This window comes from Calliphora vicina, chromosome 3 (genome assembly GCF_958450345.1).
Source record: "Calliphora vicina chromosome 3, idCalVici1.1, whole genome shotgun sequence".
NCBI lineage: Eukaryota > Metazoa > Arthropoda > Insecta > Diptera > Calliphoridae > Calliphora > Calliphora vicina.
The window spans coordinates 58,182,789-58,197,014 of record NC_088782.1 but is presented as its reverse complement, the minus strand read 5'-3'; the positions used below and the strand labels follow the sequence as shown (position 1 = coordinate 58,197,014).

The following is a 14,226-nucleotide window of genomic DNA, read 5'->3' as shown; positions in this document are numbered from 1 at the left end:
GTCAGAATGGAATATTACGGTCTGCCGCATATACTGGGCGTTTTTCTGCCAATGCTCGCTTCAAACGAATCAACCTGTACCGATCTTCAGGGAGTAATGCCTCAAATTCTTGGTCTTCAAAGTTGTTCGCTAACCTGGTCGATAATTGTCTTCCATGTCAAAATCTGAACCGAAAAAACCGTTGAAACTGTTAGAACACATTCACCATAAGCTGCGTTGTGCTTCAACGGCACTTTTTTTTTCAAATTAAAGTAATAAAGCAAAACTTCCCGCATATGACGATTTGTTGGTACAATATTCAACATTTTCGAAGCAAAAAAAACGTTGTTGTTTAAACTATAATGTTCAATAACTAAGTGAGAATAAATGACAGATATGTACCCTTCAAAATGACATATAAGTATATACTTTATTTATAAATATTTCAGTATAACAGTATTTTCTATAGAAAATCATCAGTACAAAATAATTAAAGAAAATATTCAGTATAACAGTATTTTCTATAGAAAATCTTAAGTATGACAGTATTTCCTATGGAAAATTGTCAGTATAACTGTATTTTCTATAGAAAATCCTATGTATAACAGAATTTATTCGCTAATATGAAAATAATTAGGTTTCCAATTTTAGTACTCATAGGTTGAAAAAGTATAATTTGAATATTATTTTGATACCGAACAAAAATTTCGGTTTCCATACCGGAGCTAGAAAGAGAGTTTAAAAAATTTCCAAAAATATTAAATTAAGAAAAATATTTGTTTTAATATTTTTAAAACCGCGTTAACTTTTGGGTCAAAGTAATTCACGTCAACGGATTTTTACACTTCGTTTTGTTCATACAAAACGCTATTGATGTGCTAAGAAAAAAATCATGAAATAAATTTACTAAATCTTAAAATTTAAAAAATTGAGAACCTCTGTCCATTGCAATTTTATGTTTGTTTGTGTTGGTATACATAATTTATACAAATTTAACCATAGAAACTGAATAATTGTTTGAAAAGAAAAATTTCACACTCAAATAACTAAGTAAGGATACATTTAATGAAAACAAATAACTGTCATATAACGTAAGTTTCTGATGAACCAACCAACAGGAAAAATTTACAGTTTTAATATTTATTTAGGTCAGGAGCGCATCCAGAGATGAATTTCCCCCCAAAACCGTAAAGTTTTAATATAAAAAAAAATAATTAAAATAAACTATAGCGGATGATTCATACATTAATATATCCGCTATAGTCGTTGGTATTGAAATTCGGGTTAATCGGATAATCATAAGATTACCAAATCATTAATATAGACAATATAGATATCTAATTATGGACATTTCAAAGACCTTTCCAACGACGTATATAGCGCTATAGTAATTCGGAACTAAAATGGGTCAAAATTAGGAAAAATAGTTTTAAAACCCAATTTTTTTACAAATAAATATTTTCCATCTTTATCTTAAAGTATACTTTGGTAAAGGGATTTCAAATATAATTTATTTAGTTAATCTTTATTTTTAATGTATTTCCCCTATATCTTAGCACTTTAAGTTACAAACCTACAACGTCAATCCGTCATTTATTTTTTTTGTCTGACATTTATGTTGAACTCGTTCATTATACTTTTGATTATAGTTTCCTTAGTGTGTTGTTGGTTTACTTTTTTATTTTAGCTTTCCTTAAATTTTTTTCTTCTTTCATTCCTTCAATCATCAATCATTATAACCTGCACTAGGGTATTTAGGGTGTATATAAGTTTATCAATTCGTTTGTAACTTCTACAACATTCTTTTCCAATCCTATAAAGTTCCAGAATAAATAGATTATTAAAGGTCGGCCACACAATTTAATGATGTATTTCTGTCGGTTGGCATTAGCTTTTCGAAAATCATATATAACTTAACGAACTCTTACCGATCTATAAGAAATTCTGTAGTGAAAATTATCTAACTTGATGGTCAAATAAACAGATTTTGAAGCTCTCTATAACCAAAGGACTTAGAAGATGCCCACATCTGTCAGATATACTTTTTAAATTGTCTGTGTTGGAAGTTTAAATAAATGGTTTGCCTCATGTATATCGGCTGAAGTTTGAATGAAAGCTGCTTTCTCGAAAATTTAATTTTTACAGAAGATCCTGTTTTTTACAAAAATTGAAAAAGAAAAATTTGTTCAAATAATAATTCGATTTTTATTATATTTTAGTGTATCCTACGATTCGATATAATCGAATATATAATTTTTAGTAGTTTATTTGCCAACTGTATGATGATATCGATCAAAGTCATGTGTAAAGTAAGATTTTTTTCCAGCACTCATTATGTTTTAATTAAATCACATTTAGGAGGAGGGAGTGTGTTTGTTCGTTTTTTTATTCTTTACTCACAAAGAAGAAATCGTTAAAGTTATTGGAAGATGATACGGTTAAATTTATGATTATTAAGGGAATTTCGAAATCATGTAATTATTCATTAAATCAATTAAAAGTATGTTTAAGAATATTATCTTAATGGAAATTTTTCCAGAATTATATTACAATATATAGCAAAGTGTAGGATATTTTGTTTTCAAAAATGTAAAAAAAGAAATAATATTAACCTTCGCTTTACCAATACCCACCCGGGTGACCACTCGGTTTTTGTTAGCTTAATAATTTTTTTCATTTTGTTTCGATTTAAATAAAATTTAGACTCAATGAACAAATTTTAGAGTTCTATATAATTTAATAAAAACATTTTAAACTTTTTATAAGGTTTTTTCGATTTTTTAAAATTTTGTTCATCGGATATATGTATGTATAGAAGTGCAGTATCACCCGGGTGGGTATTGGTAAACCTCGTACATAAAAAACCGTTGGTAAAGCGAAGGTTAAACAAGTATGAGAGCTATATTCGGCTGTGCCAAATCTTATATTCCTTCATCAAATTATACTTCAAAATAAAAATTTTAAATATTTTTAGGTAAACAAAATTTATTTTTTTTACAAAGATGTTTTCTTCATTTTTATTTAAAAAAAAATTTCGAATTGTTTTTTTAAATTTTAAAACTTCTAAAATTTTTTTTTTTTAAATTTAAAAATTTTTCTTTTTAATATTTACCGAAAAAAAACTTTTGTTGAAAAAAAATATCTATCATTAGATATCCATATTGTCTACATAAAAACAATATGGATAATAGGTCAAAAATCGAAGTTGTCCTGGTTTTTTTCCTTATATGTATCTCCGCCATTTGTGGACCGATTTTCTCGATTCCGGAGATATTGATGTATGAATCGTGTATGTAAGTTATTTGGAGGCTTCGGAAAGTTGATTTCAACGAACGGACAGACAGACGGATATGGTTTAATCGACTCCGCTATCTATAAGGATCCAGGATAAATATACTTTATAGGGTCGGAAAATTATATTGTGGAAATTACAAAAAAATTAAAAAAAAATACGTTTTCATGTCTTTCTGAAACTAAATTTTTAAAAAGATCTGTATTTACTATATTTCAAGTTACAGTAATAAAGAAATATTTCTAAAAATTTCATTCCGTAAAAATAAAAAAAAGTATTTCGGCGGGTGCTGGCGGCTACAATTTTTTACAAAGACATTCCCCAGAAGTTTCTTTAAATGATGTATATAGTCATTGGATGGGCTTTTTTTTGGCAAGCTATATAACATTCTTAGAAAAAAAATATCAGTATATTTGAGAACCAAGTTTAAAGGACTATAACAGGAAAATGGAGAGGCCCATAAATACAAGATATACATTTAATAAAAGCCTATATCAATGTTTATCTATGTTTTGAAGTATGAATTTCTATATGGTAAAACTATTGAGATATATCTAATTTAGTTAAGCAGTAAAATATTAAAAAAAATAACGAAAATATGATTAAAAACAAGTAAGAGTGCTATATTCGGCTGTGCCGAATCTTATATACCCTTCACCAAATTATACTTCAAAATTTTAAATATTTTTAGGTAAACAAAATTTATTTTTTTCCAGTTGTTTTTTGAATTTTTTGGAAAAAAAAATTTTTCGATTATTTAAATTTTTTTTTTTAAATTTTAAAAAAATTTTTTTTTCAATTTTAAAAAAAAAAATTTTTAAATTTTAAAAAATTTTTTTAAAAAAAAAAAAAAAATTCGGGTTCAAAATTTTTTTTCCCGATTTTGACCCATTGTAGGTCCAACTTACTATGGTCTCATATACGTCGTTGCAAATGTCTTTGAAATATCTATCATTAGATATCCATCTTGTCTATATTAATGTCTTAGTAATCCAGATATAGGTAAAAAAATAGGTCAAAAATCGAGGTTGTCTTGGTTTTTTCCTCATATCTCAGCCATTTGTGGACCGATTTTGCTGATTTTAAATAGCAAAATTCTCGAAAGCATGTCTGACAGAATTATTGAAGATTTGGATCCCGAAGATATCTGGGGTCTTCAGAAAACTGATTTCAACAGACAGACGGACAGACAGACAGACAGACAGACAGACAGACAGACAGACAGACAGACAGACAGACAGACAGACAGACAGACAGACAGACAGACATACATACATACATACAGACAGACAGACAGACAGACAGACAGACAGACAGACAGACAGACAGACAGACAGACAGACAGACAGACAGACAGACAGACAGACAGACAGACAGACAGACAGACAGACAGACAGACAGACAGACAGACAGACAGACAGACAGACAGACAGACAGACAGACAGACAGACAGACAGACAGACAGACAGACAGACAGACAGACAGACAGACAGACAGACAGACAGACAGACAGACGGACATTGCTTAATCGACTCCGCTATCTATAAGGATCCAGAATATATATACTTTATAGGGTCGGAAATGAAAAATGTAGAAATTACAAACGGAATGACAAACTTATATATATCCTTCTCACGAAGGTGAAGGGTATAAAAAGAACTTCTGGCGCTTCTGTCGAGAAAACGAAATGTCGAAGAAAACGAATTTGTATTGGGGGAGAGCAGATTGCCAGCTTCCGAAAAAAACTTAGTTTTTCCAAATTCTGAAGATACCGATTTTGATTTGGAACCACAGTGCTATCGTTAAAAAAAAAATATGTGAAATTTATGTTCCCATGAAATATCCATTTCCCTCGAAGGGAAAATTGCTATCATGATATTCCCCTGAACTTTTCATTCACAATAGTTGATTTTGTTCGTAACAGCTGTTTATTGTTTACAAAATTCCATCTTAAAATTTCACAACATGGGGAATTTGTTCACGTGAACAAAGTTTATGAACGAAAAATGAGAAAAGTGAACATATGTATATCATGTGAACTATTGATTCGCGATAGGGGTGATTATTTATTGTGCGATAAAATATTTATAAATGAAATTTTACTCTTGTATAGAATTTTTAGTTCAAACTGCTATTTTGGAAAAAAAGTTTGAGATTTGTTATTGAAAATCCAACAATTTCTAAAAATTAAATTTTTTATTGGTTTAGCAATTTATTTATTTATTTTCATCTAGTAAGAATAATATTTAATAATTTTTTTTACAAAAACATAACATTTCCTCCCTCATATATTTTAAATCTCTATGAACTAATCTTATATAGTGATTTATTATGACATACAGTATACAATATTTAGGAAGTTGATGTTAAACGGCAACAAATTGATGTCATTCGTAAATGAAATTTGTTTGCAAAATACTTATTTTTCTAAAATGAACATTAAAAATGTAATAAAAGTGAATTCAGGAAAAACACCGGTAACCCCGTAACATCGTTGTCATCATCTACTACATGATGATGAATTATAAATTTTATTTAAAAATTTCAAACATTCACTGCATTGCAAAATGTGTCATCCATGTTGTTATTTGTTTTTTCTCTTGTGGGCCAATTTAACGATGAAATGTGATTTAAACTAAAGGATTAAGGAAATTTATTTATGTCAAAAGTGGATATTTATGAAAAAAAAAAGCGAAAACTAAAATTAATTAATTGTTTTGTTTTTAATCACATTTCAAGTTGTGTATTTTTAAAAAACTTTTATTAAAAGGGAGAGATAAAAGGAAACCGAAAAGTTTAACATTTGGTTTTTAGCATCGATAATTCATAAAGTAAAAGGAAAAATTAGAATAATCATTCCTTTTCCAAATTTGACAACTACTCAAATATGTATGAATTTTAGTTCTCTATTAATCCTCCTGTATTCATATTCCCAGTTTTTTTATCAGTAATTTGGAAGTTCAACATATCGATGGCCATATGCTGTCATCTGCTTAACTGGACATATTTTATTTTCAACTTCATTATGACTTATTTTGTTGTCATGTTGAAAAACGTATGAGTTACGAGTAGGGTTTTTAATTTCCCGACCTTTTTTGATTCCCGGGAAACGGAAAAATGTTTCTCTACATTCCCTGGTACCAGGCTATTCCCGAAATATATAATAATACTGTGAATTATGAATATTATAGCAAAATTTCATATAAAAACTTAGTGTTATAATCTATATATATAAAAGAGTAACGTTACTGACTGACTGACTGATTCATCATCGCACAGCCCAAACGGCTGAAGCTAGAATCACGAAATTTTAACTGTGGGTTCCTCCCTCCCCAAAACGATCCGATAAGAAGGGATTTTTGGAAATTCGAACGTTTAGGGGGTAAAAAAGGGTAAAAACGGGTAAATTCGGTAACATTATATCTTCAAAACTAATAAAGATACAAAAAAACTTAAAATAGCATGTTACTCCATTTAAAAAATAAGCTGACAGGTGTTTCGTACTTTTTGGAAATTCGAAACTTTTTGGGGAGAAAACGGGTAAAAACTGTATTTTGGTACTTTTTTTGCACCCTATGTATCTTTTAAACCAATAAACATAGAAACAAATTTTAAATCGTATTCTTTAATTAACAAAAAATAAAAAATATAAGTTTGGTACTTTTTGGAAATTCGAACCTTTAAGGTTGGTACTTTTTGGTACTTTTTCATAAAATATGTTTTTCTATAATTTGACATAGACATACGAATATTTTATTATGAGCTCCCACCACGTTACAGAAATTTATTTGAATAAAATTGTACCACCTCAATGGGGATAAAAAAGGTACCAAAAAGGGGATAAAATCGGAAAAATACATTATATTTGAAATTATTAAGCCAATTTTGATAATTTTTTTTAACGTTGGTTCCTGGATTCATACAAAAATTAACTAACAGGGTGTTATTTGGAACTCGAGTACCAAGGTGTATATTGGGCCAAATCCGGTTAAACAGTTTGGTACTTTTTTAAAATATATTTATTCTTGGGCACATTAACACAGATTTTAATATTTTTATACATGCCTATAGCATAAACAATTTTGGCAAAATGGAATATTTTTAAATTTCAAACTTGAGGGGTGTTCAAGTAAGAAAAGGGAAATTGGTACTTTTCTCCTAATGGTACTTTTTTAAAATTTTAAATTAATTCAGTTATCGACATTAAAGTTAGCTGATATTTATTTGAGTGAAGTTAGTGTTAGGAATAGGGCATAATATTTAGGTACCAAAATGTGTGAACTGTACTATAGGTACTTTTTTGTTCATCTAATGGTACTTTTTTGAAATTTCTATAATAATGGACTTAGAAACATGAAATTAAACATATATGGTCCTAAGTGAGTGATAATTCTAGGGGGAGACTTTTTGGTACTTTTTCTTTATTCGATTGGTACTTTTTGTAATTTCTTCACCAATGAACCTAGAAACATGAAATAAAGCTTATATGGAACCGAGTGAGTGGGAAACCACAAGTGTGGGCTTTTTGGTCCTTTTTCTATATTCTAATGGTACTTTTTTGAATTTTCTATAACAATGGACTTAGAGACATGAAATTAAGCATATATGGTCCTAAGTGAGTGAGAATTCTAGGGGGAGACTTTTTGGTACTTTTTCTTTATTCGATTGGTACTTTTTGTAATTTCTTCACCAATGAACCTAAAAACATGAAATTAAGACCGGAGTGAGTGGGAATCTACAAGTGACTGCTTTTTGGTACTTTTTCTATATTCGAATGGTACTTTTTGAATTTTCTATAATATAATGGACATAGAAATATGAAGTTAAGCATATATGGTCCTAAGTGAGTGAGAATTCTAGGGGGAGACTTTTTGGTACTTTTTGTTTATTCTAATAGTACTTTTTTGAATTTTCTATAACAATGAACTTAGAAACATGAAATTAAGCATATATGGTCCTAAGTAAGTGAGAATTCTATGGGGAGACTTTGTGGTACTTTTTCTTTATTCGATTGGTACTTTTTGTAATTTCTTCACCAACGAACCTAGAAACATGAAATAAAGCTTATATGGAACCGAGTGAGTGGGAAACTACAAGTGGGTGCTTTTTGGTACTTTTTCTATATTCTAATGGTACTTTTTGAATTTTCTATAATATAATGGACCTAAATATGAAACTAAGCGTATATGGTCCTAAGTGATTGAAAATTCAAGCGGATACCACATGGTACTTTTTGTTTATTCTAATGGTACTTTTTTTTAATTTTCTATAGCAATGGACTTAAAAACATGAAATTAAGCATACATGGTCCTAAGTGAGTTAGAATTCTAGGGGAGACTTTTTGGTACTTTTTCTTTATTCGAATGGTACTTTTTGTAATTTCTACACCAATGAACCTAAAGCCATGAAATTAAGCTTATATGGACCCGAGTGAGTGGGAAACCACAAGTGGGGGATTTTTGGTACTTTTTATATATTTTAATGGTACTTTTTTTGAATTTCCTATAATAATGGACCTAGACTTTCCAAAAAATCGAAGAATTTCAAAACCGCGGTTTCGGTTTTAAAAAATTAAAAATCGATCGGTTTCGGTTTTGTGATAATTTATTAAATCTTAAGTATTATAGAAACAAAATTAGTTGATAATATAGGAAATGATATACAAATCTAAAATTCAAGCTTGACGGGTTATGGTTTAGTGAATGCGAATTTAAAAGTGATAATCAATGGTACTATTTCCTTATTGCAATGGTACTTTTTGAATATTTTATAATAATAAACATAAAAATTTAAAATTAGGAACACATTTTGCATTTTCTATAATAATGGACCCAGAAATATGAAATTAGACATTTACAATTAGATTCACAAAGTGAGACTTGATAGTACTATTTCTTTCTTCTAATTGGGGTGGCGAAGCGCACCGGGTCAGCTAGTCATTATATATAAAGCATCGTATTAATAAATTCAATTTGAACTTAATTCATTTCATAAATCCATTCCCATTATCTAATTCTTTAGCTTCCTTTAAAAGCTTCAATTTGTAGTTAATTAATAACAGAATTTATTCAAACTTTGAATGATTACATTTTTGTTGATTCAAATCTACTACAAATTGAGTTGAAATGTTTTTTCTCATTCAGTTGTATTTAGCTTTTAATTATTTACAAAATGAATTGAAACAAATTTTATTTTAGTTAAAGGAATTAATTCAATACATTTAACTGAATCGTTAAGAGATAAAATTTATTTTGATCACGAAAATGGTATTAAGAATGAATTCCTTCGATCCTTTGTTATATGTTATATTTACATATACATAAAGTCTTCATTTGATGCCTTTTTATTTCCAAAATATAAAAGTTTATACAAATAATTTTTAAAAAATATAATGACGGAAAGCTTAAAGATGAAAATTTCCAAATTATTGGATTCAAATGTGTTCATTCACAAAATGAAGAATTATGAATTTTTATAATACAGAATGAATTTTTTTGCAGAAAACACACTCATTATAAAGCTATTGCTGTGTTTCCTTTCAAAGCCAAAATCAATTCTATACTTGAAAATACCAAAGCGTGTGCCGCCATCAAAAGTGGGGGCCTTTATTCTACTAGAGTTTTGTGGAATAATTCGAATTTGGCATTGAAGATTATTCACTTTTATTTCTAGATCGTGCAGTTTTCCATGTGTCTTTTTAAATGTCAATTCGTTAAACCCCAACTAAATAATAATATTAAGCGACCTATTATTTCCGAGATATAAACGAAAAACTGTAAAAAAAACTTTTCACTTTAAAAAAAAATGGAGTTCTAACTTGTTTTCTTTGTAATTTCATCAGGGTTTCTTTTCCGAGAAACCCGACTAAAAATCCAGGGAATCGGAAAATGCAAAATTGGCAAAATTCCCGGGATAAAAACCCTACTTACGAGTTGTTAACATCGGATCATCAACATATTTATTTCATGGACCGTAAATAACGGTTATCCGGAAAATTTAAACCTAAAAATAAAAGTTCGGATGATACTGTTAAAAAGAGAGTTTTAATTTTCCCATCTGAAATAAAACTCATTTGAGGAGCTTTATTTTTCCCATAACAAAGTAAAACTCATTTGAGGAGTTTTATTTTTCCCGTCAGGAAATAAAACTCATTTCGTTTATTTACTCCTTTTTTCAGTATCTTTCTTTATAAAGCTTATCTTATATAATGTGTGTAGTAATTTATTTGTTTAAGAAAAAACAAGTAAGATAGCTATATACGGCTGTGCCGAATCTTATATACCCTTCACCAAATTATACTTTAAAATACAAATTTTAAATATTTTTAGATAAACAAAATTTATTTTGTTTTCCAAAGTTGTTTTTTTAATTTTTTTTAAAAATTTTTTTTTTTCGAATTGTTTTTTAAATTTTTTTTTGTCTTTTCATTTTTTTTTTAATATTTAGCGAAAAAAAAATTCGGGTTAAAAAATATTTTTTTCCGAGTTTGACCCATTGTAGGTCCAACTTACAATTACTATTCTTATATACAAGAAGGTCTTTGAAATATCTATCATTAGATATCCATATTGTCTATATTAATGACTTAGTAATCCAGATATAGTAAAAAAATAGGTCCAAAATCGAGGTTGTCCTGGTTTTTTCTTTATATCTCAGCCGATGTGAACCGATTTTCTCGATTTTAAATAGGAACCGAGCCGGAAGAATTAAGGAGATATTGATGAATGAATCGTGTATGTAAGTTATTTGGGGGCTCCGGAAAGTTGATTTCAACTGACAGACGGAATACAGACGGACATGGCTTAATCGACTCCGCTATCTATAAGGATCCAGAATATATATACTTTATAGGGTCGGAAATGAAAAATGTAGAAATTACAAACGGAATGACAAACTTATACAAGGTGGCGCAAAAGTAAACTTCCGATGTTTTTTGGCTGTAATTAAAAAAAAAAAATTGAAAAACTTTGATTCTTCTTGTGGATTATTATACGCATAATAGTGGGGAGGGTATTATGCGTTTGTGCAGATGTTTGTAACGCCCAAAAATATTAGTCTAACACCCACCTTAAAGTATACCGATCGACTTAGAATCACTTTCTGAGTAAATCTTGTGCGCAGAGTACATGTCGCAATTTTGAAGATATTTCGATGAAATTTGATACATATTATTTTTTCGGCTCAAGGACCAAGCCTATTGAAACTGGCTGAAATCGGTCCATTATTTCACCTAGCCCCCATACAAATGTCCTCCCGAAATTGGACTTTATCGGTCATAAATGTTTAATTTATATATGTATCTCCACAAATTCCGCTCTAAATAAGTTTTATATACACAAAATTCATGTCACCAAATTTTGTTACGATCGGTCCATAATTAGTCATAGCTCCCATATGGACCCGCTTCCGAAAATCACTTTAACGTGCATAAATCGCTTAAAAATGTTGGTAAACACACAAAATTCAACATAGTTAACTTTAATATAGACATAAATCACTCGACCTAATTTCATGGTGATCGATCCATAATTGGTCATAGCCCCCATATAAGGCCCACTTCCAAAAATCACTCAAAAATATAAATTATTGAAATTTTAAAAGAAAACTTTTTTTGCTCTTTTACTTAGTGTAGGGTATTATATGGTCGGGCTTGACCGACGGAAGATTAGGCGCCCGGGAAATCCTTTCTTCAGCATATCGGTTGTGGCACGTGCAGTGTGTGCCGTTGCACCGTCCTGTTGGAATCACATGTTTTCCAATTCATCAAGTTGCGGCAAAAAGAACTCGTTGATCATTGCTCTGTAGCGCTCACCATTTACAGTAACCGTTTGGCCTGCGACGTCTTCGAAGAAAAAAGGTCCGATGACTCCTGCAGCGAAAAAAGCACACCATACAGTGACTTTGAGTGGGTGTAATGGCTCTTCGTGGGTTACACGCTGATTTTCAGTGCCCCAGAAGCGTAAATTTTGCTTATTTACGTACCCGCTAAGATGGAAATGGGCCGCATCACTCATCTGCGACGAAATTCACGTTGTGCCAAAGTCACCGACCGATTATTGGTCAAATAAATAGTCAGCAATATTCCGCGTTCTGGAGCAGTGTAGCGTAACATTGTTTATTAACGTGTATTTCGCATGTGTTTACTATACAAATGTCAAAACAGAACTGACATTAGGGGCCAATCGCAAAATTTATAGCATTTTCTGATAGGAGGATTACTTTTGCGCCACCTTGTATATACCCTTCTCACGAAGGTGAAGGGTCATTCTTATTTCAATGACGATTTATTTAATTGCAATGCAAGGTGCTTTACAAATTGTATTGATCTGACCAGCGGCAAGCATTAGATGTTAATTTACATAAAATGAGTTTTATCTTTTGACGGGAAAAATAAAACTCCCTTTTTAACATTTTAATGCAAACTTTTATTTTTACGTTAAAAAAATAAGATATATTTTTATTATTAAAGTTATAAAATAACTATTATAAGATAACTTTTTTTTTATATAACTTATAACCGTTACGGTCCCTGATTTATTTACATTTATTTTGAAATCGAAGATTAAATTTAGATTAACTAAACATTTTTGAAGGTTTTTCAACTTAAGTTTTTAAATTCTAAATCCATTTCTTCTTCATTTTATACTCTTTTCCAGTCTTCAGTCCCCAAACATCAATTGTCTTATATTCTACCCCCCAAATGTTAAAGTTTAAATTATAATTTAATGAGAACCATAAGGTTAAACTCCGTTTAACAAAAACACCAACTTAAGTTCATGCTTTTTCACCCTTTTTACACTTGTTTTTTAAAATATACGTGTTTATAATTTTCTAAATGCATTTTTCATTCATATTCTATTCACTTTTCATTTGAAAATGCTTTTAATGTTTTTGTTCTATCTTCATTGTTTTCGGCCAAATTTTTTGTTCCTTTGTTTGTGTTCTCTTTTTAACATTTTTATATTTCAGTCTTCATTTTTTTTTCGTTTAAACCAACCAAAATTTTGTTTTTAATTTTTCTTTTGTTTTTCAAGGCAACACTACTTCTCAACCAACTACCGCCACCACATCTAGTCATACAATTAAAAAGGCTTCTTCTACCACTGTGGCCTCAGCTAAAGCTAACAAAATTAAAAATACTTTTGTTGACAAAAACAATGTGAAAATTGCAAAAACTGAAAACATTTCCTTAAATAATGAAATTAATTTAACAGGTATTCGTATTGAAAACCATCTGCATGACATTTATAACACATTTCCGTTGTTTTTTTGTTATTTTTTTTTTAATTTCTCCCCCATTCCTTACATTCATTCATTCATTCATTAATTTTCATTTGGTTAAAGTTTTTCCAGTTTCAACCTTAATTCTTATACATTATATATATTTTTTTGTTTGTTTCATTTCCTCCCTGTTTTTATTGCACTTTTCCCATGTAATATGTTGCGATATTCTACGAAAACTGAAAACAAAATAAACCTCGGCCCAAATAGAATTGAATTTAATACAAATGAAGCTGACAGAATTGAAATTATTATGTCGCGGTTATGGCCTAAAGGCAAATGGTAAAAAATCCGTATTAATTAAACGTTTGCAGGATTACATTGAGCAACAACAGCAGGAACTGCTGCAACATCAACACAATGCGACCACAAGTAACAGCAGCAGCACCAGCAATGACAAAACATCATTTGCCACCTCCATGCTACCGCATTCAACAACTGACACTTTGTCAGCGTCGCCCAATGATACGGCGACCTCTGTTGCAAACGATTCATTGTCGTCAAGTGGCGTGTTGCAACAAAATGCCAGCCAAACTCATTATTCTTACCACACTGATTCTATAGACATTGTTAATAATGTTGATACGAGTAATAATCATGTTGGTATGTATCAATTTTAATTCTATACTTCCCTACAGACATCATTTTAAGGACTCATAATTATACGAGTTTTT

General features: G+C 29.9%; 1 protein-coding gene across 3 annotated transcripts in view; it reads left to right on the top strand.

Moving 5' to 3' along the window:
* MCU (mitochondrial calcium uniporter) overlaps positions 1-14,226 on the top strand; it is a 311,390-nt gene that overhangs the window by 261,308 nt on the left and 35,856 nt on the right. For 2 of the 3 annotated variants that reach the window (XM_065506415.1, XM_065506414.1), the window contains 2 exons: positions 13,306-13,485; positions 13,763-14,155. The exons of the other annotated variant lie outside the window; for it this stretch is intronic. In XM_065506415.1, the coding sequence (XP_065362487.1) occupies positions 13,306-13,485; positions 13,763-14,155 (573 nt within the window). The remainder of the gene's footprint in view (positions 1-13,305; positions 13,486-13,762; positions 14,156-14,226) is intronic. 3 annotated transcript variants of the gene reach the window in all.